The 27864-nt window shown below is 31.0% G+C and overlaps 14 protein-coding genes across 14 annotated transcripts, besides 5 other annotated features; 4 read left to right on the top strand and 10 right to left on the bottom strand.

Annotated features, from left to right (window-relative positions):
* Positions 1-1199: 1199 nt before the first annotated feature.
* TVAGG3_0498030 (UV excision repair protein RAD23 family) lies at positions 1200-2119 on the bottom strand (the record flags this gene model as incomplete). Its single annotated transcript, XM_001306177.1, has 1 exon — positions 1206-2099. One exon carries the CDS (start codon positions 2097-2099, stop codon positions 1206-1208), a length of 894 nt encoding a protein of 297 aa, XP_001306178.1.
* An 87-nt stretch (positions 2120-2206) lies between these two features.
* Positions 2207-3374, top strand: TVAGG3_0498020 (positive regulation of nuclear receptor transcription coactivator protein; the record flags this gene model as incomplete). Its single annotated transcript, XM_001306176.1, has 1 exon — positions 2436-3365. The coding sequence occupies one exon, from the start codon at positions 2436-2438 to the stop codon at positions 3363-3365; it is 930 nt and encodes a 309-aa protein (XP_001306177.1).
* A 51-nt stretch (positions 3375-3425) lies between these two features.
* On the bottom strand, positions 3426-4517 carry TVAGG3_0498010 (transcription-initiator DNA-binding domain ibd family; the record flags this gene model as incomplete). Its single annotated transcript, XM_001306175.2, has 1 exon — positions 3615-4352. One exon carries the CDS (start codon positions 4350-4352, stop codon positions 3615-3617), a length of 738 nt encoding a protein of 245 aa, XP_001306176.1.
* A 1177-nt stretch (positions 4518-5694) lies between these two features.
* Positions 5695-5795: a mobile genetic element.
* Positions 5796-5797: 2 nt separating this feature from the next.
* Positions 5798-5834: a mobile genetic element.
* A 577-nt stretch (positions 5835-6411) lies between these two features.
* Positions 6412-6449: a mobile genetic element.
* Positions 6450-6504: 55 nt separating this feature from the next.
* Positions 6505-7542: a mobile genetic element.
* Positions 7543-7722: 180 nt separating this feature from the next.
* TVAGG3_0497960 (uncharacterized protein) lies at positions 7723-8775 on the bottom strand (the record flags this gene model as incomplete). Its single annotated transcript, XM_001306174.1, has 1 exon — positions 7723-8775. One exon carries the CDS (start codon positions 8773-8775, stop codon positions 7723-7725), a length of 1053 nt encoding a protein of 350 aa, XP_001306175.1.
* A 2562-nt stretch (positions 8776-11337) lies between these two features.
* TVAGG3_0497950 (uncharacterized protein) lies at positions 11338-11645 on the top strand (the record flags this gene model as incomplete). The annotated part of the gene is made up of 1 exon (XM_001306173.2): positions 11338-11595. The coding sequence occupies one exon, from the start codon at positions 11338-11340 to the stop codon at positions 11593-11595; it is 258 nt and encodes an 85-aa protein (XP_001306174.1).
* A 302-nt stretch (positions 11646-11947) lies between these two features.
* On the bottom strand, positions 11948-13181 carry TVAGG3_0497940 (uncharacterized protein; the record flags this gene model as incomplete). Its single annotated transcript, XM_001306172.1, has 1 exon — positions 11958-13172. One exon carries the CDS (start codon positions 13170-13172, stop codon positions 11958-11960), a length of 1215 nt encoding a protein of 404 aa, XP_001306173.1.
* Position 13182: 1 nt separating this feature from the next.
* Positions 13183-14276: a mobile genetic element.
* An 809-nt stretch (positions 14277-15085) lies between these two features.
* On the bottom strand, positions 15086-16209 carry TVAGG3_0497920 (TBC domain-containing protein kinase-like protein family; the record flags this gene model as incomplete). The annotated part of the gene is made up of 1 exon (XM_001306171.1): positions 15144-16187. One exon carries the CDS (start codon positions 16185-16187, stop codon positions 15144-15146), a length of 1044 nt encoding a protein of 347 aa, XP_001306172.1.
* A 387-nt stretch (positions 16210-16596) lies between these two features.
* TVAGG3_0497910 (uncharacterized protein) lies at positions 16597-17536 on the bottom strand (the record flags this gene model as incomplete). The annotated part of the gene is made up of 1 exon (XM_001306170.1): positions 16672-17523. One exon carries the CDS (start codon positions 17521-17523, stop codon positions 16672-16674), a length of 852 nt encoding a protein of 283 aa, XP_001306171.1.
* An 82-nt stretch (positions 17537-17618) lies between these two features.
* Positions 17619-19165, top strand: TVAGG3_0497900 (protein geranylgeranylation; the record flags this gene model as incomplete). The annotated part of the gene is made up of 1 exon (XM_001306169.1): positions 17637-19130. One exon carries the CDS (start codon positions 17637-17639, stop codon positions 19128-19130), a length of 1494 nt encoding a protein of 497 aa, XP_001306170.1.
* Positions 19166-19380: 215 nt separating this feature from the next.
* Positions 19381-20816, bottom strand: TVAGG3_0497890 (uncharacterized protein; the record flags this gene model as incomplete). The annotated part of the gene is made up of 1 exon (XM_001306168.1): positions 19526-20719. The coding sequence occupies one exon, from the start codon at positions 20717-20719 to the stop codon at positions 19526-19528; it is 1194 nt and encodes a 397-aa protein (XP_001306169.1).
* A 739-nt stretch (positions 20817-21555) lies between these two features.
* Positions 21556-22568, bottom strand: TVAGG3_0497880 (protein phosphatase 2A family, catalytic domain family; the record flags this gene model as incomplete). Its single annotated transcript, XM_001306167.1, has 1 exon — positions 21603-22559. The coding sequence occupies one exon, from the start codon at positions 22557-22559 to the stop codon at positions 21603-21605; it is 957 nt and encodes a 318-aa protein (XP_001306168.1).
* A 92-nt stretch (positions 22569-22660) lies between these two features.
* TVAGG3_0497870 (uncharacterized protein) lies at positions 22661-23014 on the top strand (the record flags this gene model as incomplete). Its single annotated transcript, XM_001306166.1, has 1 exon — positions 22661-23014. The coding sequence occupies one exon, from the start codon at positions 22661-22663 to the stop codon at positions 23012-23014; it is 354 nt and encodes a 117-aa protein (XP_001306167.1).
* Positions 23015-23084: 70 nt separating this feature from the next.
* On the bottom strand, positions 23085-24245 carry TVAGG3_0497860 (uncharacterized protein; the record flags this gene model as incomplete). The annotated part of the gene is made up of 1 exon (XM_001306165.1): positions 23085-24245. One exon carries the CDS (start codon positions 24243-24245, stop codon positions 23085-23087), a length of 1161 nt encoding a protein of 386 aa, XP_001306166.1.
* Positions 24246-25035: 790 nt separating this feature from the next.
* On the bottom strand, positions 25036-27832 carry TVAGG3_0497850 (SCA1 complex scaffold protein SCAA family; the record flags this gene model as incomplete). The annotated part of the gene is made up of 1 exon (XM_001306164.1): positions 25103-27733. The coding sequence occupies one exon, from the start codon at positions 27731-27733 to the stop codon at positions 25103-25105; it is 2631 nt and encodes an 876-aa protein (XP_001306165.1).
* Between the last annotated feature and the right edge of the window lie 32 nt (positions 27833-27864).

The following is a 27864-nucleotide window of genomic DNA, read 5'->3' as shown; positions in this document are numbered from 1 at the left end:
AAATTTAGGAATTCCATCCTCTTTAATGTCATCAATGATTTCCATTTCATTATTTTCAATTTCTTCTTCTCGTTTATGAGGTCTTTGATTATGACTCCATTGATTCCATGAAATTAAATATTCTTTATCATTATATTTATACCTCATTAGCTTATTTTGGCTTTCATATTCATTTAATAATTCACAGTCTTCCTTTTTAAATTGAAGTTTAACCCATTCAGGATTTAAACAATGTTTAATTAATCGCGGAATATCTGACATCATCTATATATAGCTTCTTTTATAAAAGATAAAATAAATTATTTTAAAATTAATATGTTAATTTTTTAATGATTTATAAATAAATATATTTTAATGCATCGTCTATATATAGATGCAACAAAAAAAGTCACACAACCCATCCTATCCTACTACTAACAAACAAAAATGAAAAAGATAGGAATAGCAATGAATAGTGATGTGGGTATAGAAAATGTAAGAGATATGAATGCAAAGCAATCAGTATTTAGGACATTGACCATAGATTTCGAAAAAAAAATGCTGCATATTGAGCGAAAACTATGATTATATTATAAGGCTGTCCTTTAAAGCATAATGAAACTATTCCTTTTCATTTTAATCGAATAAGATAGTAAAGATTTTTGAATTAGCTAGAAACTGATGAGATGTTTTCACAAATCAGATTTTTAATCTCTATAATGCATAATTCACTCAATATCTCAATTTTGATATTGCGAGATATTTTTGCTATCGGTTTCGCAATTTTGACACAATAGCAAGAGGTTCTATAAGCATTATTATCAACGTAGAATCTGAATATCATATCAGAAAATGTCGCAAATCTGACATTTACCCGACCAAATAGCAAAAATAATTGAATACTTTTCGCAAAAACTTTAAAAATCGATAAAAATATGAAATATAGATATTAAAGAGACTTTTTATATAATATTCATAAAGATTTTCCAAAAATATGATACCGCAAAATTAAAAAAGTGACGTCTTGAGTGGAGTCAAAGGTCGAAATTGCTAGCCAAATGTTTTTTTAGCGAAATTGCGTATTGTACGTTTTTTCGCAAAACGAAACCCTTAATTGCTGAAATGTAACATGTTTTAAAAATGAATCCTCTAGTTAAATTAAGACTTCTATGAAAATGAAAAATAATTTTAAAAAAAATTGAATTAAAAATTTAAAAAAGAAATGTTTAGGCCGTCATTGACATTAAGCAGTTCGTTGTCATATTTTCATTATAGTCACAGGCTTCAAATACTTGTAATGCAGTAAATTGGTCAACTCCGCACTGCATACATATTCTACGAAGAGCTTCTTGTTGTTGTGGTGTTAAGTTACGATTCAAATTCATATTCTGGCCTTGGTCTGGTGGTACTCCCATGTCCATGTCTAATGGACCAACGAAATTAGCAGCAGGGATTCCTTCGAATACTTCAGGTCGACCGTCCATGTCAATATCTTGGTTTAGTGGCTGCATTAATGTAGCAAAGCCTGGTCTTTCTGGATAATTATCGTCATAGTTATCATAATAGTTATCTGAGTCGTAATCAACATCGCCATCTGCATCTGGAACACCATTCTGGATATTGTTCATTAATTCTGCAATTCTGGAGAAGAAATTTGGATTTTGTAACATTTCGTTCAAACTAGAAGGTCTATCAAAGGCAATTGTATGTCCACCTGGTAATGTAATGTTATTTCTATCAAGGATAATATTATTAAACATCATTCCCTTAGATTTTGGTTTTTGAGCAAGATTTGTTTGGCAATCAGTAAATTTAAGCTCGATTCCACTAAATGCATTATCCACTCGTGGAAAAGACTTTTCCTGATACATAGAATTATTAAACATTGATAAAATTTTATTTGGTTTGAAAATTTCGCTTGTGAGTCGTGCATCATCTTCTAGTAGTTTTCCGTTAGTTGAAAACTCGCATCTAGACGTATCAAGGTTGTATTTTGTTTGTAATAACTTATTTAACTGAATTAATGACGTATTCTCTTCTAACTCAATAGGTATATCTAATCCTGTGAGATCAACAACTCTAAAAGTAAAGGTTTTTCGTTCATTTTGTGTTTCACTCATATTTGTTCGGGAAAAATTTTGAAAAGGTGACGAAAATTTAATAAAAATATTCCAAAGTGGAGTTACAGGCGTGCATTAAAAAATTGATATGCACAAAATGTCATGTATGCTTATACAGCTTTTTCCATAAATTTGCCAAAGTTAATAGCTGCTGTAAGACTAGCAAATATCGAAATATCAGCGTATTTTGTTGATTCAATTGAAATCAAATTTAAATAAAGTATTAAATATTTTGTATTTAAATTAAGTGTTAAATAATATGATTCTTTATCGTATAAATTGTTATAGTTTATAATTCTCATGCAGTAGCTCTAAAAAGTGACATCAATACTAAGTATGGGTTATCGACCACAAACTCCCAACTGGTCAAACGCTCCACAATTTTTCCCACAAGTACCTTTGCAGCAGAATCAATATTCACAAATGGCAGTAAGGAATGAAACAGCAATTGCGCAAATAAAATTAATTACATTGTCACAAAAGGATAGAGCTGAAGCAATTCAATCACTATCTCATCAGCGTGAACAAATTCCTAATATAGGAGTTTTGTTATGGGAATCACCAGCTTCTGTTGCTGCTTTACTCGAAGAAATTATTTCTGTTGTACCACACATTGCCGCAATTTCTAACTCACCAGTTACAACACAAACAACTATATCTAGCAATCACGCTGCTAGAGTTTGCTATGCTCTAACTCTTTTTCAATCAATTGCAGTTGCATCAGATGAAGTACGTACTCAATTTTTAAAGGCCGATATACCATCATATCTAACACCATTCCTCCATACATTAAATCAAAGTCGTGAATGTGAGCACTTTAAGCTTGCTTCTCTCGGAATTATTGGAACCATTGCAATGTCAAACTCCCAAGAAGCATTTGACTATTTGATTTCGAAAGATTTTGTTCCTCTTTGCTTACGCATCTTGAAATTCAGCAGCGAAATCCACAAAATTTTTGCATCTTATATTATTCAACGAATTTTATCAACACAAAGAGGAATCGATGAGATTTGTAAAGATGCTGAAAAAATAAAGTCTGTACTGGATGTTCTCTACAACGAAGTCAAAATTCTCGTTGTAAATTACAATCCAAGAATTGTTCGTAACATCATCTTCGCTTACCAGTATCTATTTCAGTCGAAGGTTGCTGTGAGTATTTTGAGCCAATATCAATTCGACGAATTGGATACTTTAGCAAAAAGTCAGAAGTGCGAAGAGTCTTTCTTGAAACTCATTTACCAACTTGTGAACCACCAGTTCGCCTGATATTCCTTGTTTTCATTTTTGATTTTTGTTTTATTATAAAATATTAATTATTTTAATTTCCTCGCTTTTCTTTTGTTTTTCGAAAAATTTGATCTTGTACTTGAAAATAGTCATTTAATATCAACCGAAATCGAAAAATAATTTCATTCCAAGATTTTTTCGCATAATTTTTGATCAAAAACGTATGAATTGGAATTTGTATAAATGATTAAAATGAATATTTACAATATCAAGCATAAAAAATAAGAACTATCCATAAGATAATAATTCCTGAGAAGAAATTGATGGAATGATCCATCCAGCAGGACAGCAGCAAACAGGATCTGCAAAGAAATCGATCTCGCTGGGTTCAAGACCACAGACAGCTCCATCTCTAATTTTCAAGTCAAGTACGTTGAAAAGGTTAGGCATGTCATATACATTAGGGTCAGCTGAAATACCAACTAAGTTTCTTGGGATAATTGGTTGTGGGGTCTGAGAGTAATTAACTTCAGGAATTGATGTGGTCTCGGGACTTGATGCCATTTCAGGACTTGAGGCCGAGTCCGAACCACTTGAATAGCATGGTGTGTTGATTGGATTGGATCGGATGGTCCAAAAGCGTTGCTCAAGGTAATTTCCCTTTAAAAATGGGATGGCTTCAATTAATTCCTTTTTATGCTGTGTATTTTGTACCTGTACGTATCCGAGTTTGGCAAGAACACCATTAATATTTGATTTAGACTTGTCAGTCAAGATGCGTAATTGTTTAACGTTAATACCTATGTAACTGCTTAACCAACAGACGCCACATACTAGGCATCTCTTCCAGTCATCACTGTCGTTTCTAATACAAAATTTGTGGATTTCTTCTAAGATTAAGTCGAATGTATCTGTTCTCCTAAAACGTTGATATCTCATTTTGTCGGAGCAGAGATTATTTCGTAATTCAAGATATCGCCCACGATCCTCCTCGACGAGAATATCAAGGTAAGGTGGGCTTTCCATTTATTTAACAAGTTTTGAAGGGATGGCTTTCAATAATATTCAATTGATGAAAGGTATAAAAAAATTTTGGGGATCAAAATTTAAAGAATTGGAGATCGCATAGTATATTGAAGAGATTATCAGAGAAATGAACCAACAAATGACTATTGAATTATTCATGTTTTGAAATTGATTTGAATACTTCGACATAAAACTAAAATCGTTAATTATCATTTATTCAGGTAATGGAGATGAATGAATTTAAACGATATTGAAAATGAATTAAAAGAAAAATTGTTAAAATCGTGATAATTGTATTGGATTCTAGAGATAGAAGATAACCTATATAAATTGAAATTTTGACAGAAAATATTATTTTTGATTTAAATGAAAGCATTTATTAAAAATGCATCGATATGGATAAAATAGAAACAATCAACTTTTGTATTAGCGGTCAATTATTGAAAGAGTGATTTTATTTAAATTGCTATAAAAAGAAATGTAGTGATAGTGATTTGATTAGCATTAATATCTATTGTGATGTTATTGAAGATTTTGATCAACGATAAATTTTTCTGAATTTAGAATTTTGTGAAAGCAAACTCTAACCTCAAGTAGGAGAAAAATATTATGAATTAAAAGGTCGATATCCATCAGTAAGTTTTTCGTGATCAAAACAATAAAAAAAAAACTTTTCTTAATTATATACATGGTTGTGATATAATGATGCTATTGTGGATAAATTTCAACAAAGCCAGTTCAATTCAACGACAGTAGTTCTCAATTATCATTACATTGAAATTTTCTTAACAAAATTTCTTAATGACTTAAATTAGAAAAACTTTGTTTATTAATTGTCCTTATTAAACAACCAATTTTGTATAAATATTAATAACAGGAGTATTCAATTTTTTTATTAGATTGTGTTGCTTCAAAAAAAAATTGATGAAAATTTTGATTATTATGTTGTTGATATTTGGATAGCTTAACTAACGTTTGAACTATATTTCGATATCTTATTAGGTTCCTTTCATCATTTTGAGATTCTTTATTGTCTCTTTTTATAACCTGATTATCTATTGATAAGATCCAAATATAGATTTTGATGTTAATTTTTATATATAAGACACTTGAATTCCATGAATTGAATTCATTTACGATTGATATATTCTAAATTAATATGAAAAACAGTTGAAATGATTGTCTTATCTTTGGGTGAGCTATTTGAAATGTGTTTAAGCTAAAATCGCCGCCGAAATTTTTTGGATTAAAATTCATCAAAATAAGTATTCACAATTAATATACATCTGATGTTATGTCTGTTATTAAAGATATCTGTAAAAATAATTATAATAATAAAAATAATTTATGATGAATTTAAGATGGACCATTATAAAATGGTAGCGGTTTGTTTCAAAAAATTTTAGATGAGATTTGCATAGATATAGATTATATGATTTATACTGTAATAAACAGAAATTCATCAAAAGTGACAGCTCTCAATTTTTTGACATTTGTAAATTCTAAATTGAATGAGAAAAATGAAATAATACTAAGCATAATACAATATTCTAGATTTAATTATAATTAGGAAAAGTTAGTTTTGAGAGTACTTTTCATAGGCATATAGAATGAAATCTTCTGAAAAATAATATCACATAAACTCATATTATTTTCTAATATATAACTATTTTATATAAAAATCAAATTCAATGATCTTAAAAGCGAAGGATAAACCTCAAAATTTACGAATATAATGAGTGGGAATAGGCGTAAAGCAAAAATTGATATTTCATATGGTTTTATGATAGATAAGCATTATATTCCCACTCATTATATTCGTAAATTTTGAGGTTTATCCTTCGCTTTTAAGATCATTGAATTTGATTTTTATATAAAATAGTTATATATTAGAAAATAATATGAGTTTATGTGATATTATTTTTCAGAAGATTTTGTGTTCTTCTTCAAAATTTTATTTTTTTTATTAAAAAGAATCTTTACAAAATATACATTTACTTTAATTAATATTTAAAAACGTGCTCTATCAAAAGTTCCAAAAATTCAATATTTTAGCTTTTCTGAGGTGTCACTTTTGATGAATTTCTGTTTACAACAGCTTAACTACCGATATGATATAATGACATAATCGTTGCAAATTTCGGATTATTAAGGGTGCACACGAGAGGATCATGTAAACTTCAGAATTTAGAACCTTATTTTAGGCATTATCTTGGCTACCTATTTAGGCTCGAAAAGCAAAAAATATCAAAAAATACAACTTGACTCCATTATGACCCTTTCATGGAGGTAGTTTTTATCCGCTAGTATTTTCCCTTTGAATCTCTTTACAATTCGAAATCAAATTCAAAACTCAGTAGAAGAAAGGAAGAATCGACTTACTACGGTTGTAATACGAATAAATACATATATTTAATTATTTTTATTTACATAATAATTGTTTGAAGCTCATATTCCATCAAATTTTAAATAAAAACATTAAAATGTTGAAAATGTTCATATATATTTAATAGGGTTTTGGCACTTTATTGAGGAATTACTACATACATAGTCGAACTGAACTTGATATTTTGAAATTTAAATTATTTATCAAAATTAAAATTTAACTTGAAATTTATAATTATTTAGTCATATTTTGCATAATTCTAAGTAGATTTTGTAAAAAATCAAGAAAGAAAAATTTTAACGTGCTTTATTTTTTCTTTTTTATAATAATACATATTATTATATAATTAACATGTTCATAATGTTTCACCCTTTCAAAATATAATCCTCCTCCTCTCAAATAAACGTACATACGGGTGGCCTCTTTTTTCAAAAAATTAAAATTTGAAATTTTGGGCTCAAATATTAGAGATTTTTTCAACCTTCAACGATATATGTTGTCTATATCAGACCTCCTTTCTTTTTGATACTTAACATTGTTCCTAAATCTTAGCCGTTAAGGCTGTTCTGAAAATATTTTTTTTTCGAAAAAATTCGAAAAAAATTCTTAAAATTCAAAAATCCTTAATTCCTGAGGATTTTGGAAAAAAGTTTTTACATGAACATGTGTATATTATATGAAGTATATTGATAAGGTAAAAATCAAATTTTATTGCATATTCATCGAGAAAATAAACTAACGAATCCCTCAAAATTGAGAGGGTAATCCTCCTCCTCTCAAATAAACGTACATACGGGTGCACCCTTAAGAAAAAAATTGAATTTATTCGGTGATGAAAGTCACAAAACATTTTTTTATTATGTGCAGATAATATAATTTATCTACATAATGTAACATGGTAAAAGATAGTTGAAAGATAGCTATCTTTATTAAAATACAAACAGAACATTAATAAAAAGTCCTAAATTATTAATAAATATGATTCTAGTGAGGCTTGATATTGGACAAAACTAAAATAAGAAGAGAACAATATAGTATTCCCTTCAAAATTTTGTTGAAAGAATAAAAATTCTTTTGAGGTTCTTGTGGCAACGGTGGAGGAGGTTCATTTACTGCATTCTGCATATCGTGGAGCTCATCTAATATCATTTCAAAGTTATTTTGAAAATTTGAGAATCTATCATCATAAGTCCTCATCATTTCGTTTTTAATGCTCAATAATTGTGAATTGAGCTTAGCATAATCAATTGGAACATTTGAAACAGGTACTAATGATGTCTGCCTTTCTATTTGCTTCTTTTCAAGTTCTGAAATTTTATTTGCAGAAATGAGTTCGTTTGTTAGTTCTTCTATTTTATCTTTCAGTGGCTTGGTGTGGCCCCATGGAGAGTCTTCATTAGTCTTAAAAAAACTTTTAATCGTATTTTGGTTATCTACAAGGAGTTGATGTGTTTGTTTGAGGTCATTAGTTAGATGTGTAATTGCTGCTTTGAGTTCAATGCATTCGCTTTCTTTATTAGTTATTATTGAGTTTTTACAAGTAAGTTCATCTTGTAATTGTAAATTTTTCGATTTATGCTCATCAAGTTGGAGTTTAAGGTTTTTTATAGTTTCATTTGCAATATCTAATTCATTTTGTAATCTAATAAGCTGATCGTTATTATTTTGAATTTCATAAGGGATAAATGTTGTATTATTAAGTTGAGCCTTTAAATAATTAATTTCAGCTTCATTTTCCTCTATACTATTATTTGCAATTCTTAGTTTTGCTTTGTATTGAAGGCATTCTTCGCTTTTTTTAGTCAGTTTTTCTAGTAACCGCTGAGAACGATTTAAATTACTAGTAACCATCGATGATAGATTGTTATTTAGCGCTTTATCTCCTTGAACTAGTGATTGAAAATTATTATAAAAAGTATTAATCATATTTTGGCGTAAATCCATCTCTCTCTGTAACGAATTGCTCAAATTTTGATAATCAATATATAAGCGGTAGTAGCAGGATTTCATTTCATCAAAATCTTCATCGCCCTCCATAAAAATATTTAGAGGCAAAAATATTTGTTTATGAAATAAGATAGAACATGTGATTCAACATATTTTTCACTTGCAATAAAATTTTGGATTGCTAAATTTTTTAACGATGATAACATCTCTAAATCTTGATCTTTCTCTACAAAATTTAAACAAATTGAAGATAATAGTTATTGATAATAAACTCAGGTTTCTGAAAAAATCTCGAAGTAAAATTGAGGTACCTCAATCTAACTACTGTTATATGCACAATATGGACTGTGTATTAAAATTTTGTTCTCAAATGAATAATGAGTACTGATATTTGGGAATTAAACTTAAAAATAAAGAAATGAAATTATTTGATTCTAAAAAAAAAGAAATGTATTCAATTTTGATGCAGGAAATTTGTTTCTATCTGATATAATATTGCAATCATTGATGAATTCACTCGAATGTGGCTTGTAATATTGATTTTCATTTCTAAATAAATTAAATAAAAATTGATACGACTCTTTTTTATTTCAATGAGTTTTCAAATTTTCATACTTTTTGGATTTATTCTAATTAATTTATATACGATGCTTTCTCCATTCTCGTTGAATAGACTAAAATGTAATATCCTCTTACAAAAAACCAAGCTATATTATATAATTGGACCAAAAAAAACTCGAATGTCCAGGAAGTTCTCCATTTGGAATAAAAATCATTATTTCTTTCCTAAATTAGATTCAAAAGCAATCGCTTCTATCTAAAAATGAGACAATCGCACGAAGATTGTTTCGGATGATGCCAATGGAAAAGAAGGAAAATCTAGAGCAGTGAAAAAAGCATTGTTGTTAAACTGTCGTAACATTGAAACATCCATATATAAAGTCATTTAAAAATTAAATTGATAAAAGATCATTGAAAGACACTAGTCATAATGTTTTTCATAACCAAAGAGATAAATATTCAGAGTCAATAGCAACATCAAGTTTCAATAACAAAAGACTGATCCCACAAATAAATCTTTATCAGTTTCCCTTTAAGATCATTACACCAGACATTGGAAAATTTCTTCCAAATTGTTCAAATATGTATGAAGTAATCTAGATGAAAGACCGACTTATTAACCTATTTTCCTAGTCTTTATATCACAAAAATAATTCTGGTGTATTATATATATTAGTGATTGCCTGTTTTGATATCCCAATTGAGACTCCATCATGAGCTGTTCATAGAGTGTTGTCTTCAGAATAAGCATAGAAAAGTTAAAATATTAAAGAAAATCATAGAGATATTATATCGAAAATTGAATGGTTAATGTTTATTGAAGACATCTAAGTTTATCATTTCTTCGGATACATATTAGTATTGAATTTAAGTAACCAAACATGTTATAAATCATCTGGTGCAATAATCAAGGAAAAATATACGAAATTTGTAAGAAACTTAAGTTTTACTGTAAAATATAGTTATATTGAGTGTTACTTTGCAAATCAAATCTTGGCGAGGTTTGTTGCGCTAACAATTAAATTATTCCATAAATTTAAAAATTTTTGAAATAAAATTTCACGTTCTACGATTTTTGAAGAAATATTTATTTTATTCAAAAGACAAGTCCTTCCTTTTTGAAATATCCAGGGAACAAGTATGTCTTTACTGCATAAGATGTTTTTAAAATAGTTTCAAATGGGCCATTATAATAATTTTGAAGATATAAAACATAAAATAAATGAATCCCAAAATTTTGAATCAATTTTGAGTTTTTGGCACTAGGAAATGTGAAAAAGAACAAATTTTATTAGAATGTTTAGTATTTATTATAATTAAAGAATGCCAAATAGAATGAAATTTTCAATAAATTTATCCGTCATGCCTGGCAGTTATATATAGGGAAATAGAACAAATAACGCTTTGATATTAAAATAGTATATGATTTTTTGGGAAAAAAATGTAATTAAATTTTGGTTTATCAAAATAGCATTTGTTAAATAATTTTAACACAAGATTTAAAAATTATAAAATATGAAGATTGGAAATTTATATTTGGAATGGAATTTTAAAAAAATCATAAACATAGATTTTTGAAGTTTCTTTCAGAAACTAATTATTTTGACATGGCTAACTATAATTTTGGGTAAAGAGTATAAATCCGGATTTTTGTTTTTAGGAAATGTTATCGAATATAAAATTTTGTGAGAAATATTTGAGATAAACCATAAATTTTTTGAAATCTTATTGAATTTTCAAAAATCGGAGTATAGATTCAGAATTGTATTGCAAAACTATATAACAAAGATTAATATTTTGAAACTAAAATTTAGCCTTTCAAAAGTAAATTTTGCCACAAAATCTTAAAAGCAACTTTAATAGAGAATCATGTAATAAGATTAATTACAAACTTTTAAATTGAAGGTCTTATTTAATCCCTCAATTTCTTTGATTTTTCAAAAAAATTTGGGAAGATAAACTTTATAAAAGTCATTTTATAGTCTATATTCGATTGATTTCCTAATGAAAAGTGACAAAAGCACGGTTTTTTATCTCTCAAAATTTGAGCCTAAATTTTGCGGTTTGATTTCTATGCAAGATCATTTTCTCATGGAGAATCCTTGGTTATCTGTCGATATTGATGAAAGTTCTGAAGAGTCATCCGATTCATATTACGGTGTATTCACAAGATCTCCACTAGAAATCGCAAGATCATTACCAAGACCAGTTAATCCAGGATGCCATCAGACTTTCTCCATGAAGCGCATTGCCCAATTTGAAGAATCAGATAGTTCATTCAATGAATCACCAGCATCTTCAAATTTTTCTCCATTTAGATTTACAGAATCATGCGTTTCTGTATTTTAAATTATTTATACGGCTTGTTTTAATTAACTAAATTAACCTGTTTGTATCACAAATTATCTTCTCTTTTCAATTTTTCCACCCTCAAATTTTTCCAAAAATCAAAAATATCAAATTGTTATCTGACGATTCTTGGTAAATCGAAATAATGAAATAAAATTCCTTTTCAGTAAAATATCATTACGGTGATTAATAATTTTACCGTCCAAGAAAATATTTTTCATTGGTAATTTTTTTTTTCACCTTAATGCTGGTATCGGATCCCACGAACTGTGATTCAAATCCTTCGGTGGAAAAAAAAACAATAAAAAATAAGGAAAAAAATTCCAAAAGTCATATAACTAAACAGCATGGCAAACAAATATTTACAAAGAATTAAGAACATTTGTGGGAAGCTCTCTTCGAGGAATTATATTTTCTCGAACATTCTTCTGAAATTCTGGGTCATCGTTAAAGAAGAGATAAGTAGCGCAAAGGAACTCGAATTTTTCATCCAAGAACCTTTGTTTGACTCTTCCACTTCTTTGAAGTTTTCCATCGAAGTAAATGGAAAATTGCTTCAAATGGATATTGGGAGATCCTTCATGGAGTAAAGGACCAATAATAATGATGGCTCCGATCGGAATACGTTTTTTGGAAACGAAAGAAATCATTGGCATGCGAGTCAATTCTTCACCAGTCCAAGGGGTATATTTCTCAGCATCATAGTTTTTCTGGGATGATATTGGTCTGAGAAGTAATAAATTGTCTGTCAAATTTTTCATGTTTTCTAGCTGGATTGTATATTTGTTCACTGCATTTATCAACTCTCCATTATAATTAACAAAGAGAATTTGATGAATTCCGCAAACATCTGTATTTCCGTAAGTATTTTTGGCCAAAAGGGTAATTCTTTGAGGACGGAACTTTATATTAGACATCTCTTCTTGATCCAAACGTCTGTGAATGATGTTCTCGTCATTGATTGGAATTACCATACCAAAATCTTTTGGTAATTCGCCTTTGAATACTTTGTTGTGATTCATTGATACAGATATCTCTCTAATATTTGTAGAGGTATCTTGTAAGTTTGGCCAAACTCTAATTCCTGTTACACGATCTTGGGATTTAACAGAAAACAGGAGAACATGAAAGGCACTTGGTGCTTCTGGTGGCCACTCTTCTTTCCAGGTATTAGAATCTGCTTCGATGGAACCGTGATCCCATAATGCTTTTAATTTTTCTTCTTGCTTTTGTCCGTTAAACATTGCAGTCGAAATTGGAAGCTTAGAACCTAAATCATTAACAAAACTGAGTTCAGCGCATGAAATTGTTGTTGGGTTTCCCCAATTTGAAAAGATCTTGATTTTAATTACAGTTATCATATCGTTTTTGTTAGGAGGGTCGGAGCTAAAGGATGATTGACTGTTATTTGTTGGTGACGATGCTATTAAAGGATTCAATGCTTTTTTAATGTTGATTTTAAGTTGGTTTGTATGTGAAAAACTATTCTTACGGAGTGGGGGTAGGCCATCCTGTGACAGGATATTGCCAACATGTTGAGAAAGAGATGTTTTACGAACAATTTGTGTGCGGAACATTAATTTTTAAGGATCCACTGTAAAAATTGAAAGTCTCTCAAAATTGAGAGGCGATTTGCAAATAATCGTTATCGTCTTTTTTCGAAAATCCACTTTCCCTAGTGTTCTGATTAATATTTTGTAAATGTAACAATGAAGTATATGCTTTAATAAGATGATAATGTATTCTATCACTTCAAATCGCATAAAAATTGCAAAATCAGCGAGTTTTATAAGAACAAGATTTTTTCGAATTTTTTCGCTTTTGGATGCATGTTTTGAAAAATAGATATTTTCGAATTTTGATTTAATTTTAAGTATAAATTTTATATTAGGAATTTTTTTGACCTATTTCCAATCATTAATTCCTAAGTTTTTCTAGGAATTTAATTGAGAAGAAATTAAGAATTTCGCTTTAATGCCATTACAAACTAATATTATGATGCATGTAGTTTATATTTATTGAGGCTAATGCCGGAATATCGTGCATTTTATAAAAAATTCAAAGAATTGACAATTGGATAGCACAAATTTAATTCTCTAGACAAAGTATTATTGTTTATATATTCAAAGCATTATCCTTCGTTTTGAAATGTTGGCCAAAAATTTTCGTGTTATTTTTTGTGTTTCAGCATAAATTATGTATTGACTTATGAAAGATAAGCATTTTATTCATTATCATAAAGATATACCAAAACAAATTGATAAAATTTAAAAAAATGTGTATTTTAGTGGGTATTATTCTGGCCAATGCCCATTTTTAAACGATTTAATATTGACCATATCAATAGCCGACTCAATGTAAAAATTTAGATATTATTTTTTTTATTATTCAAACTTTGATAAATTTTAGTATAATGAATGATTTTGTTTCGTGTATGATACAGAAATGAAAAGCTTGATTAATATCATTTTGCATTTTTTCAAGAATGTTAGAGTACATCTACATTAAAAAATCCGATTCGAATTGCGATACTGCATCAAATTGTTGCACATCTGATAAGGATCTCAAAAGAGTAAAGTTAATTTTTTTGTGTTTTTTTAAGTTTTGGGCCTTAGTAAAAACACCATCTGGAGCAATATTTTTGGGACGACGATAGGCCTTATTTGGCCTTACAGTGGACCCTTAATAAATTAATGATATGTAAACGATACTTTTTATCGTTGAGAAAGAAAAATCGCAAATTTCTATACATTTTTAATATACTATAGTATTACAGTATTTGAATCTTAATAAACGTGCTTTTCAGAAAAATGCATTTCCACGTATTTTTATTATACATGTGATTAGTATGAAATAGATTGTTAATTCAAAATAACACATTGAATATTCAAATTAAAACTTTCAAAATAACGAACTAAAATTCATGGCAATTTTTCCTATGAATAATGAAGAACTTTTAAATTGAATGGATTATTAGTTTTGAATACCGCGATGTAAAACTCATTTTCAATGAAATAATCTTTGGCGAACTGTTGACAAAAAACGATCGAAAACTAGAAGTAATGCTACAAACATCATGTAGATATATTTCTATAATAATGTTGACTGTTTTTCATTTGTCCAGCCAAAAATTTTAGGGGGTTCTTTTCAAAACTGCGCAGAATTTATTTTCGTAAGAATATGCTACGTTCAAAAGAATTATGTGACGAATGTGTGTTCTTTTGGAATGAGAAACTTTTGAAATAAATGGAAAGATTAAAGAATTCTTATTCAATCATTGGTGTTCAGATCAAAATAAATAGAAGAATTAAAAGATTCTGTCTGAATATCAAAATCTCCAAACGTTCTTCCTTATTACCCTATTTTTAACTTGATGAAAAAAATATTTTAGGAAAAACTCTTTAAGATTTTGGAATCCCTATTAATATTAGATAGTTTATAAAGAGTATGTTATATTGTTGTCACATGACAACTGGCATACGAAAAAGGTTTTTTACATTAAATAAAAATGTATTGTTTATTCATGGATATTTCAATCAAATACAAAGTTAATGTGCCAAGAAGTATGAGCAGAATGCTAAACCGCATGCAGCTCCAAGACAAATATATGCTTTTGCCTTCGAAAAATTATTTTTATTTTGTTTCTTCATTAAAGAATGTGTTGTATCAATAGCTTTGATCACATCCCAATTCTTGTATGTTTGGATCTTTTCCATAAGTATTTCACCTGGATATCCAAGAGGAATCTGCATTGCGTGAGAAATGCAAAGATAAAAGATAAATTCGTTGTAATTTGCCTTGTTAAGAATAATTTCATCCCAAAGTAGAAATAATTTTGAAGCACTGTATTCATCTGCAAACATTAACAATTCCCACCTTAAAGCGTAATGAATTGATCCTAGCTCGCTGCCCTCTAAGCTTTTTGTAAGTTTTGGATACATAACCTTGATGCACTGATCCATTTTTTGGAAATAATTTTGAGAATCAGGAACATCTTTAAGTAATCCTGTAAGATTTGATAATCGAATGAATTCCTGTGCAAGTTGAAATGTTAATGCTTCGGCAAATTCGGATGGAAGGCCATGAGTTGAAGTAAAAAGTAAAGTTAATGCGTAAACAACTAAAACGTATCGATCATAGCCTTGTACGTAAGACATGTCGTTGTATGAAAGCATAAGTAGTGTAAGAATGCGTACTGCATGTAAATGAGCATTTTTTATAACATCTGAATTCAAATTAAGCTGCTCTGTAAGTCTTTTGAACATTCCAATACTTCTATCGATATCAACTTTGATAACACGACTTATTTTTGCATCATTGATGGATTCTAATGGATTTGTAAGATTGGTTTGAAAATGTTTAGATAATTCATCGGTATATCTTTTGAAAATCGTATATAATTCTTTAGCTCTATTCTCTTCAGTGCTGATTTTATCAAAAATTAAGAGCCATGAGATCAATCTGAGAGAATTATCTTTGGCCAGATTCTTTAAGCTTAAAAATCTTTGAGCATCTTCTTTATCATAAATAACTCCTTGGTATTCGCTTAATGCTCGGATTACATCAGTCAATGATAGTCTTTCTCTAACCATGTTTTTTGTTTTGAAAATTTTTATGAATTTGTTCGACAATTCAATCCTTATGGTAGGTATCAAAAATACTATTTATGGAAAAATAACTTAGAAAATCCACTTTGAAAGAAATAATTTAAGAAATATGAGAATTGTATTCATCAGAAAGAGAAAATTTGATAAAAAGTATAAAGATCTTCTAAATTAAATAATATTTACCGTTTAATTATTATATCTAGACAACTAGGAAACTCCAAAAAAATTTCAAAATTAAAAAAATGAAGAAAAAATTCTTTGATATGAATTTCATTTTTAGATTTTTGAAAAAAATTTGGAATTTTCATCACTTCAAAATCGTTTTCAAATGCATAATTCCGTCATATATTTGGCTGGAAGGCTATAATTTTCTAAATATGTTATTAATTAGCTCTTTTAATGTTTATAGCTTCTCATGGGTAAAGACAATGTGTTAGCAATAGGACTATTTACAATAAAAACATACAATTTATTCAAGATAGTTTGCAATTTGGGTAATTAGAGTATTAACACGATTTTGGAAATGTGCATGTCTTGCAAGTGCACCTTCAATATCGTATTTGGCAACTGCTGGTTCAGCTTTCTTCTTTGGTTTAGAATGCTGCTCTTGGTTATGATTTTCGCTTGCTGGTTTAGGTTTGGGTACAGATGCTGCGTATTTTTTCATTTTATCTAACTTAGACTCCTTTTTAACGACTTCTTTAACTTTCTTCTTCGGTATTGTTGCTTTATTTTCATTCGCTGTTCTTTTTGCAAATTGCATAATTTTTGCACGCATTTCTTTCTTGTGTTCCCATTCCTCATCATGAGACGGGCCAAGACTGTGTAAATCGTTCAAAGCCTCATCAGCTTTTTGCATACTCTTGTAATCATCAACTGTATATGGCGTATAGCTTGGTTCTGCTGGTTTAGGTATTTCTTCTTTCGTTTGCTCAAGAATGAATTGGACATGTTGACTTTCTTCAAGATTTTCTGGTTCACCTTCGTCATCATCAGAGTAATCATTATCTGGAACATCAGGAAATTCAATTTCTGCAGGACCTTTCAAATCTTTCATGCTTGGAGGCTTGAAATCACTTTTCATTGCTTGAATACTTGGAGGTGTAAACTTGGGTCCATCATCTTCTCTTAGATTCCTGACAGAAGGTGGTTTAAACTCATTTGCATCAGGCTCTTTCATATCTTTAATACTCGGTGGTTTAAATCCGCCATTATCATTTCTAAGATCAGATAAACCTGGACGTTTAAACCCTTGCCCATTGTTAATTATAGCCATGCCTGTTTTTTTCTGTTGTGAAGATGGAATTGGAATTTTGCTCATAACGAAGTTTTAATTTGTCACATTTTTATGTAAACTGGATTTTGTCAAATAATAATTTTGGCAAAAAACCGTCGGATTTGAAAATCTTTCACTTTTTTTCCTGAAGATTTCGAATGCAAGATCTTGCTCGCGAGTTTGATGCAGTCATTATTGGAACTGGTCCAACTGAGGCTTTGGTTTCTGGTGCATTAGCACAAAATCATAAAACTGTCATCAATTTTGATCAAAATACACTCTACGGTGGCTGCCGTAGAACATTTAACATCCGTGAATTCATGGAATGGGTTCAAACAAATGGTACAATTGATACTAATCGTGTTACAGAGTTTCTTGGCGAACAATACAGAGCCTCTGCATTTTGCATTGATTTAGTACCATCAATCATCTACTCTAATGATGCCCTCGTTAAATTACTCATTGATTCTGGCTCAGCAGATTCAATTAACATCACAAACATCGATGGTCTCTTTTTCCCAAGCAATGGTCAATTCCGCCCAATACCATCCTCAAAATCAGCCATTTTTGCTGATAAATTCATGTCTTTAAAGCAAAAGCGCGCTTCAATGAAATTCATTTCTTCATTTTTGTCAACAGAAGAATACGGACATCAAATGAAAAGCGAAGAAATGGATCAATTAATCGCTAGTTACCACGATAAAGAGCTTTCAGCTCTTCTTACTGATATTGGTTTCGATGAAGATCTCATTAATGCTTTTCAGTATCTTGTTGCTGCCGCCAATGGTCCTATTCTTGTTAAAGATGCTATTCCACGTATAGAACAATTCGTTAAATCCATTGGTATCTATAGTTCAAGTCCATTTATTTCATTTTTCTACGGTGTTGCGGATATTCCACAAATATTCGACAGAATTTCAGCCGTCTATGGTGGAATTTTCATTCTCAACAAAACAGCTGATGAAATTACTAAAGATGAAAATGGAGTTTATCATTTAAAGGTTCCAGAGATCGGCGAGGTCACTACAAAGACACTTATCGTCGGAAGCAACCAAATTAAGTATCCAGAAGATACTCCAAAGCGTCATTTGGCCGATAGAGAAGTTCTTGTTACAAAATACGCTTTACTTCCTAAAGAACGCTCAGTTTTAATCATACCACCAGGCAGATATGGCAATCCAAAGCCAGTATGGATCTTCCAGTACGACAAAGGCATGGGAATGGCTGAAACAGGTTATTATGTTATTCATTTCGTTTCAATGGGCGAAACTAAGACGACATCCAACAGATTACTCGAACTCAACCCTGAACTCGCTGAAAATCTTGTTCTCCGTGCAACATTTGAAGTTACAGAATTTGATAAATCTCCTTGTGAAGGTTGCTACTTTGTAAAGTCACCAACTGTTGATGATTTCATCTTCGGATTCAAGTACTTCATTGACCAGGCCAGAGAAATCGTTAAACAGATCGGAGAAGATATTCCTTTCTATCCTCCACCAACTGAGGTAGAAGTTGAAGTTCCTATTGAGGAAACAAACACAGAGAAGAAGGAAGAACAAGAAAATAAAGAAGGAGAAGCTAAGAAAGAGGAAGAAACAAAGAATGATGTTGAAGAAAAGAAAGAAACAAATAACGAGGAAAAGAAAGAATAATCATATAATATTATAATAAATCTAATTTATACTTTTGACATTCTTTAGATTTTTTGCAATAAATCTCAAAATAATTTCATCAAAAAGCATAAAGATACAATTAATATTATCTGCTTTCATGAGAACTTTAGACATATGAGCTGTAATTGCAAACATTAAGCTTCGGGATGAAAATTGAATCACAAATATTCAAAAATGATTATCTTACTACTCAAAATCATCTTAAAACACAATAAAAATCCGAAATATATAGGATAGAAAGATTATTTTATATATAATATATTCAAACAAATAAAATTATCACTTCTGAAACAATAAATTATACAGATAGCATTGCTTCAGTTATGATATGGATAATATAAGAATTATAAGCTTTTTTTTCTGTATTAATATAATTAATTTGGAATTTGAACTGAATGGAAGATCTTCTTGTTCAAGCGCTTCATAAAAACGCTTTGGATAAGCTGAAACATACATAATAGTACAATAGTAGTAGTTGATGTAATAATTGCAATAGAAATATAAAAGACAGGGAGGTTTGGAGGTCTGAATATTGGAGGGTTATTACGTGAGAAATTATTTCCGCAAAGTTGCATGAAATAATTCTCTCTTCCGTATGGAAGAGTCTGAAAACTGCCAATAGCTGGACAATAGTCCTTCAAATACCTTGAAACCTGGCATATTCTATCGTATTGATGTATAACTGCTGGCGCATTCTTGCTTTGGATCTCATGAATGTAAGTATCTTTTCTAGGCATTTCTTCAAAGGCCGAATATGCGGCAGAAATGAAATTTGTTGATTTGTAATCAATAAATACATTGGTATACAATCCGTAATAGTACGTCATCGCCATAATACTCTGGTCACAACAAAAAGGTTGAAAAACTAGGGATGGGCGCATCATTTGTACATAAAAGTTATAAACATCTTTTATAGGACCGTAGATTAACCCTCCATTGATAATAAATTTAAATTCCCAAAAATGTTGATCGAAATTCCTGTAATCTGTTTTCTTCATCCGATTCATGGCCCAATCGTGATTCATGAATTGAACTTTTTCAATTGAAAATACCAATTTGTTTTTTGGTAAATTTTTTGAGAAAGGATCTTTTTGGAATATACTATCAGCTACATCGAGTATTAAAATTCGATTAAAATGATCTTTGTATTGTTTCAAGAATAAAAATTCAATTAATCTTCGTATCAAATTTGGTTCTTTAATGAGATTTGTATCAATTTTTGGCGCAACTAACCATCTGACACCGCAATTTGTCAACTCTTCCAATTCTCGTGGATTAATATGTTCAATATAATCTCTATCACAAAAAAACAGTATTCCGCATTTTCCATTTGAAGAGCGTAATGTTCTAACAAATGTAAGTACATTTACGTAAAATCTATTGAATAAAAACCCAATAACGAGATCATCAGATGTGCTGTCCGAATTTTCATCGATTCTAGTTATGTTACACAGCTTACAATTGTTTTGTTTCGCCGCATTTTTCGTATCGTTGACAATATTTTCGTTGTATAAGAAGTCTATGTCTCCAAATACTTTTTTTGCTTCATCTTCCCATGATTTAAACATCATAAAGTCACCAAATATCTTTAATCTAGGGAAAGAATGAGCAATACTAAATATCAATGGAGAAAATATTGATAGAAAAAGAGAAATCAGTCCAAACATTTTAAAAATATTGGGGCAATCAAAAAATCTGAGGTTGATGAAAATTTTAAAAATATTGGGGCAATCAAAAAATCTGAGGTTGATGAAAATTTCAAAAAATAACAATGAATGGTTTGGATAATTAGAAAGATTTTCATTTATAGTGATCTTTTTATTTATTGTAATTTCAAGTTCTAGAAATCATTTTTTATCTGAAATTTTATCTAATTTTTGGTCAAAATATGATGGATAGATCACATAATGAGCTTAATACGGACAAACTTCAAAATATATAATACAGTAATGATATTGATAGTGAATTTCATCAATAATTTATGAAATTAGCTTATTTTTATTATCAGATTGAGATTTAACAGGAATTATTCTTGGGATGATGTTTCCATTATCCTATTTAGCAATCATTACTCAAGACAATATCGTTGATGGAAAACACCGCGGTCTTAACTTAAAAAATTGAAGATAAGACTGAAATGATCAATGCTAAGTGATTTCTTAATATTTTTGTTAAAGAGTATCGATCATTGATGGGATAATTTCTCTATTGTTGACAGCTCTTTCAACAATGAAAAATTTCTCTAATAAAACGATTTACGTAAAACAAAAATACATTTATTGAAGAAGTTTTCACACAAAACCTTGACTGATCACGACTGAGAAATAATGACAAGATAAAAAGAGTATTTTGAAAATGTAATTAAACGCTAGGATTAAAAATACATTTTGATTTTTAAGATATTCAGATAAAATCAACATTATTAATATCGATGAAAAAAATATTCGAAAATTAGTAGTATGGTGTCAATGGACGTCTTGGCCCATTAGATGAACGCTTTTTCGGAGGGTCAATGAAGCTGAATGTGCATCTTAATTCTTCATCGACCTTTAACATTGCTCCTTTGTTCATGAACTCCTCGCAATAGTCTGGTGCGGAGAATACAGTAAGAACTGTCTGTTTTGGATTGTATGGGAACTCGTATCCGCGGTCAACAACTTGATGAGCTCGGCAAACGAGGTCAAAATCATGTCGTTGTAAGAAATTGTCAACTACATCAGGTCCGTATGAATATGATGTGCCTCTCTCTGATGGTCTCCAACCGTTATGTTCGTTACTCGGATCAGCCCATAGTAGGTCGGCAAGCAAACCTGATTCTGGAATGCGTATTGGTCTCGTAAGCTTTGATATTTGACTAAGTTCACGAAGTTCGGGGGAAAGGCCGCCGTGAACACAGAATATTCTTTCACTGATTACAGCAGCGATTGGCAAGTAATCAAATACATCGGTGAACTTGGCCCACACGTCTTGACTGTAATTTGCTACACACTCATCATAGAAACCGTAAAGGCGAGAAATTTCTCTTGTTTCATGATTACCTCTTAAGAGCCAGAAGTTATTTGGATATTTGACTTTTAAACATAATAGGTATGTGAATGTTTCTACTGAATTCTTACCGCGATCGACGTAATCGCCCATGAATAGATAATTTGTAGTTCCTGGATTTCCACCCATTTTGATGAATTTAAGTAAGTCATAGAACTGTCCGTGAAGGTCTCCTATGATGGTTAAAGGAGCTTGAAGGCTTAAAAGGACTGGCTCGGCCTTCAACGCTTTTATTGCTTCGTTACAGATCCATGCGATGTCAGCAACATCGAGCATAATTCTAGTATCACGAGGCATAGTCTCAGCAGCCTGAAGCTTCGATAAAAGACGATCAAGCCTTGGTGATGAAGATGATTTCAACATCAAAAAAAGTTTTCTCCAAGAAAAAGGGGATCAACAATTTTTTTTTCAAAACTGGATTTTTTTGCCATGTAAAATTTGGGTGGCAAATTTAAATTATAATTATGACTGAAACAGAGGAAAGAGATGAAATTTTCGAGGCTGTTTCCAAATCATTCGATGAGTTAAAAGACCAAAACCCAGATTCAATATCTCTTGCAAAGTTTAAGGAAAAAGTCTCTGATTATATCGAAAAAACGTATCCAGGTAAGCGATATCTAGTTGAAATTGATGAAATTAGAATTGACCTCAAAAAGCAATGCGAAGTTTATTCAACGGCCAATGTTTTGAGCAAAGGAATTTTTAAAAATTATGATTTCATTTATCAAGACTTACGCTATGTAGTAAACATATTTATTCCATATGCAAAGCTAACGGAAGAATATTCAGGTAAATTTACAGCAACAATTCAGGATTAATCAAATTTAAAAGGAAAAACAAACAAATAGTTTAGTCATGTGAAGAGAATACATATTAAAACGATATAAGTTAATGGAGAGTACTGCGCTGTGGCGACATTGTTGAATTTATTGCTAATTGACTTAATTTTTGATCTAAAACATGTGTTGTTGATTCTAAATCCTTTCTTGTTTTTTGCAATTCTTCTATTATATGATCATCATCGCTATCAACATTTTGTAGCATTAATAACTTTTTCTGAGCGGCAACAAGTTCTTCTTCTAACTTTTTCTGTCTGAATCTTGCATTTCTGATAATTTCATCGACTTCTTTTTCTTTTCTAAGTAAAGCTTCTGTGTAATTCTTCTTAGTTTCGCTGACAAAGTTAGTATAATTGAGTGTTGATCCGCTAGCACGCAATCTGGAATCTATGTAATCACTTGTCTTATTCTTTAGTATCTGGGTGAGAAGTTTTTCTGTGTTTTGGAAATATTGGTTATCAATTTGTTCTTTAATGTTACAAGAAGCTGATGTACTGTTAATAAATCCAACCATTTTAGTAATGGCTTTGGAGAGTTCTTCTGATTTATCTTGAATGCGCTTAATTTCATTTGTTTTTTGAATTGCTTCAAAACTATCAATTGCATTGATAGAAACTTGTCCAAATGTATTGGTCATGGCTGATCTCTTGACTTCATTTTGAACTTGCTTATAATTTCGCATGCATATTGCGAAATCTGCATTAAATTTTGTTTTTGTAGAGTTAAGTTCCATGTCTAGATTCATTAATGTATTTTTAAGCATTTGAAGAGACTCTTGAGCATAGTTAAGCTTCTTTTTACCTGATGACACAATTTGGTTGAGTCCGTCATCATATTCATCCAATCTTTCTTGTAGGGATTTAATTTTTGTACGAATTGATGCTCTTTTCTTCCTTAAATTATGATTTTCTTTGTTGATTTCTCGATTTTGAAAGTTGAATTTGGTTTCAATTCTTTGAATTTTATATTCTATTTTATCTTTTGTTAATTCAGCTTCTTGTATATCACTAATAAGTTGCTGAATATAATATTCTCTCCAACTATTGATATATTCATTTAGAACTTCATTTAAGCGATTTGCAGAGTAAAAATTTGATGTTTTGTGTTTTTGAAGCTGTTTTGCAAGACCATCAACTTTCATTTTATTAAGTGCCTCTTTAACAGAGCGAAGAAGATTGTCATAGCGCTCACAAATTATCGATTCTTCCATGTTGCACTAAAATAAACGTCTACTAATTATTTATTTACAGGCGTGAAGAATCAAAATCATTCTTTATTTCCTCTTTAAATTTCAAGAGTGATTGGGTATCAGATATGATATACTGCTTTTGGCTCTGCGATTGATCAGTCATTACTCTGTGAATCTCTGTGATCGAAAAAAAGAGTGATTGATATCATTTTGTCAGGCAAATAAATATTTGAAATGTAACTCAATATCTTTTAATTTCAGCATGATATTCTCATACATAACTTTATTTAACAGCTTCTTATGCGCAATACCAATCTATTTCAAATTTCATATTGTTTCATTCTTTGCATATTTCGAGTCAAATTCTTTTTCACGAAGTCAGATTCATTAGCTCAATCTATTCAATTAATTTTCCTAATAGACACATTGTAATCATAGTAGGTATCATTGCTATTCAATCTCATAAATTTACCTTTATAGCATGACCATGCAAATAAATAATTATCATTGCCGTCTGACGAAAATGATAATTCTCAGACATACGATTATTTTTGGTTCAAATGCCGTTCGGCATTAAAAGCAAAAATAATCATATACCTGAGAATTACACTTTTCCGACATTTTTGGGTCGCTTCGCGCCCCTGACAAAACGTCGTAAAAGTGTAAATTTTGTCACTTTTCCAAAAGAAAATAATTCTTCTTTTATTCGAAAGCCGAAATAATAAGTGTGCTCTTACACCCATCTGACTTTAACTCAAAATCCTGACAATTGGAGTGCAAGTATAATTGAAATAATTAATAAATCGAAAGGCGAAAATTTTAAAGAATAAAAGATAAATAAAAAAATAAACAAAAAAATAAAACAAAAATGAGAGTGATCATTTCCTTGCACCAGACAATTGTACATCAATGTTGGAAAGCATTTGATTGACGTGAGGATTCTTCTTCAGATACATTACGAAATCCTTGAAGACCTCTTTCTGCTTCTTCTGTGCCTTTGACTCAACTTTAGACTTCGCTGCGTCAATTCTAAAGTGACTTGCGAGAAGAAACTGGTGGAAGTACTTCTGGTACTGTGATTTGTACCCTGTGTACCAAGGCATCGATGTCGCGAGTTTGATGAACTTGAAGATCTCTACATAAGCGTCTTCATTTGTTAAAAACATCGCTTCACCTAATTTCTGGAGTTCCTTTGGATTATTTACAATGGCTTCCAAAAAATTCGGGTGGTTGATGACGATTAATTTGATTGTCCTTATTCCACTGATTGAAACAGCAGGGTCTTTCAAGAAAGGAGTGATTTGCATGACGACCAAACGCGATGTGAGCATTTTTCCTGCGCATGGATGCCATAGGAGTCTTCTAAAGGCTTTTAGAAGTGACAGTTTCGTTTGTGTCTCCGTGGAAATGGCCATGAAAGCGATCAAAGTCGATAGAATTTGAGGGAGCATCATTTCCCAGTGTTTTTGCTGTTGGTGGGCCCACATTCGGTTCTGTATGAATATGGATATGGCGTAGATGAAGTCGCACTGGGTCTGCGTCAATAATCCGTTCGCGTGGTTCAAGATATCGGTCAGAAAACTTAATGTCCAGTCTACGTTAGGAGAAATGGCTTCTTTTGAGAGTTTCTGGACAAGTATGGAACTGAGGAACGACATGAACTCGGGAGGAGTCTGGTAGAGAAGACAGTTCTGGTCGTAATTAAGATATGATAATTGTTGTATGATAAATGTGGCCATAGGAAGAGATCTGAATATATGTAGTTGTAAGAATCGAAAATCTTTAGGCGATTGCTTCGAAATGGCCATGATTATCGGAATAACGCGAAAATCTATTTGAGATAAAAAGGAAAGGAGCTGGTTATCGAGTGAAAGGACCATGAAAATAATCTGTGTGCACATGTGGGGGTGCTCTTCTACCGAGTTCTCGATGATTTCCCGGATTTCCCTGTAACTCGCGTGTAAAAAGTTGGAGATCATCGAATGGAGGCCCTCAGTGTGAACCTTGAAGGACCGGGCAAGCTGCTTGTCCCGCCCTTTGTAGTATTCGTGCATCTGTCGGACAATATAAAAATTCAATAATTTGGAATAGAAATCGAAAAGGAGGTAGTTGCACTCTGGCTCGACCACGTAATCTGGGATATCGCATATTTGGGTGGTAAATTCGTGGAAAAGCTTGTAGATTTCGTATAAAATTGAAATATCTGAAGTAATGGAATCAAAGATCTCTTTGTTGGAGAGAACGACTAGGATTTTGTTGAAGAGTTCGTATCTTAACTGCGTTTGCTGAAATGTTTTGCAGAGATAAAAAATTTGATGAGATGTTGAAATTTCTGGGATGTAGGTATACTGCGGAGAGTTGGCAAGTTCATGGGCGTACGAGGATTGAACAATGGCAAGCGGAACAAGCTTGTGAACGAAGGGTTGCTCTAATCCGTACTCCGACCACTCTTTGATCAATCCTGGTATTGGAGGAAGGTTCGACGGGGTCTGGAAATGCATCTGATACTTGTTTCTTGAGTTGTCAATGAAAGATGTGACGTATAAATGGTGTAATCCAATAAGTTGATCGGAAATCACTCGTAGACCACTGGGTTCATCAACTTTGGATTTAATTCTCATCAAATCGGAGGTAAGGAATGATCCAATCTGTTCACTTACGTCTGATAAAATTGATCCTGGTTCATCTTCATAATCTATGAGCCCTGTGGCTGGTAAAGTAATAATACTGTAAAAATCCGAATTAGTTCTTTGAGCACGACCGCGTTTTAAGTTCTTTTTCACAATTTGTCTTCTTTCTAGCTCAATTCCAATAATAGACTGAAGCTGAGAAGGATTTGGAGGTATTACGCAATTCTTCGATATGTTATGGATCCAATTGTACATTGCATCAGCGTATTCTTGATATGTTAAGTATAACTGAGGATTTGGCTTAAGAGGAATGAGCTGCGATGACCAGGTTTTCTCCTTACCAAAGTGGTTGGCAACAGGGATCACCTGATCGCGTGGACCTTTGATTTCAAACTCTGGAGTTGTAATTTCGTTCTCATTGAGGACTGCATCGAGTAAAACCATGTAGTTTTGGGGATAGAGAGCTGTAGTTTTGACATTAAACGACTTTCTAGCTGTACGTTCCTCTAATGATCCTTTAACTTTCTCCATTGGAGTCGGAACATGAGGTTTGACGGGTCTTTGGTAATTAAGGCCCATAGGGACCGGTAAAAACACGGATTTTGATACATTTAACATTGAATTTTGCCATTGTAAAACCATTTTTCGATATTCTTCTTCAGAATCAGCATCAGGATATGGTAGTTTAGAAAGTTTATTGACAGTTAGTAATATTTCTGGTGGAGGAATAGGCTGCCCGTAGACATTTAAAGATTGACCGTTCCTGTCAATGAAAACTAAATTAGTTTGCGAGTCAGGTGGTCTGTCAGGGAGGGCGGTTTCATATGAAGGCTCTTGAAAAGTATAGTCCTTTCCTAGACTGGTGGGAAAGCTTTTCATCAAAAAACCCTCAAATGAAATTTGTCACTTTTATTTCTATTCTAATGAAAATTTTTTTCTTTGGACTTGACTCTACATACGCTAGATTGGATCCACATAGTTAGAAAATAATGATTTTCTACTTAAATTAA

The sequence above is a fragment of the Trichomonas vaginalis genome, chromosome II (genome assembly GCF_026262505.1).
Source record: "Trichomonas vaginalis G3 chromosome II, whole genome shotgun sequence".
Classification (NCBI taxonomy): Eukaryota; Parabasalia; order Trichomonadida; family Trichomonadidae; genus Trichomonas; species Trichomonas vaginalis.
The sequence above is the reverse complement of the archived record's forward strand: the minus strand, read 5'-3'. Positions and strand labels throughout refer to the sequence as shown.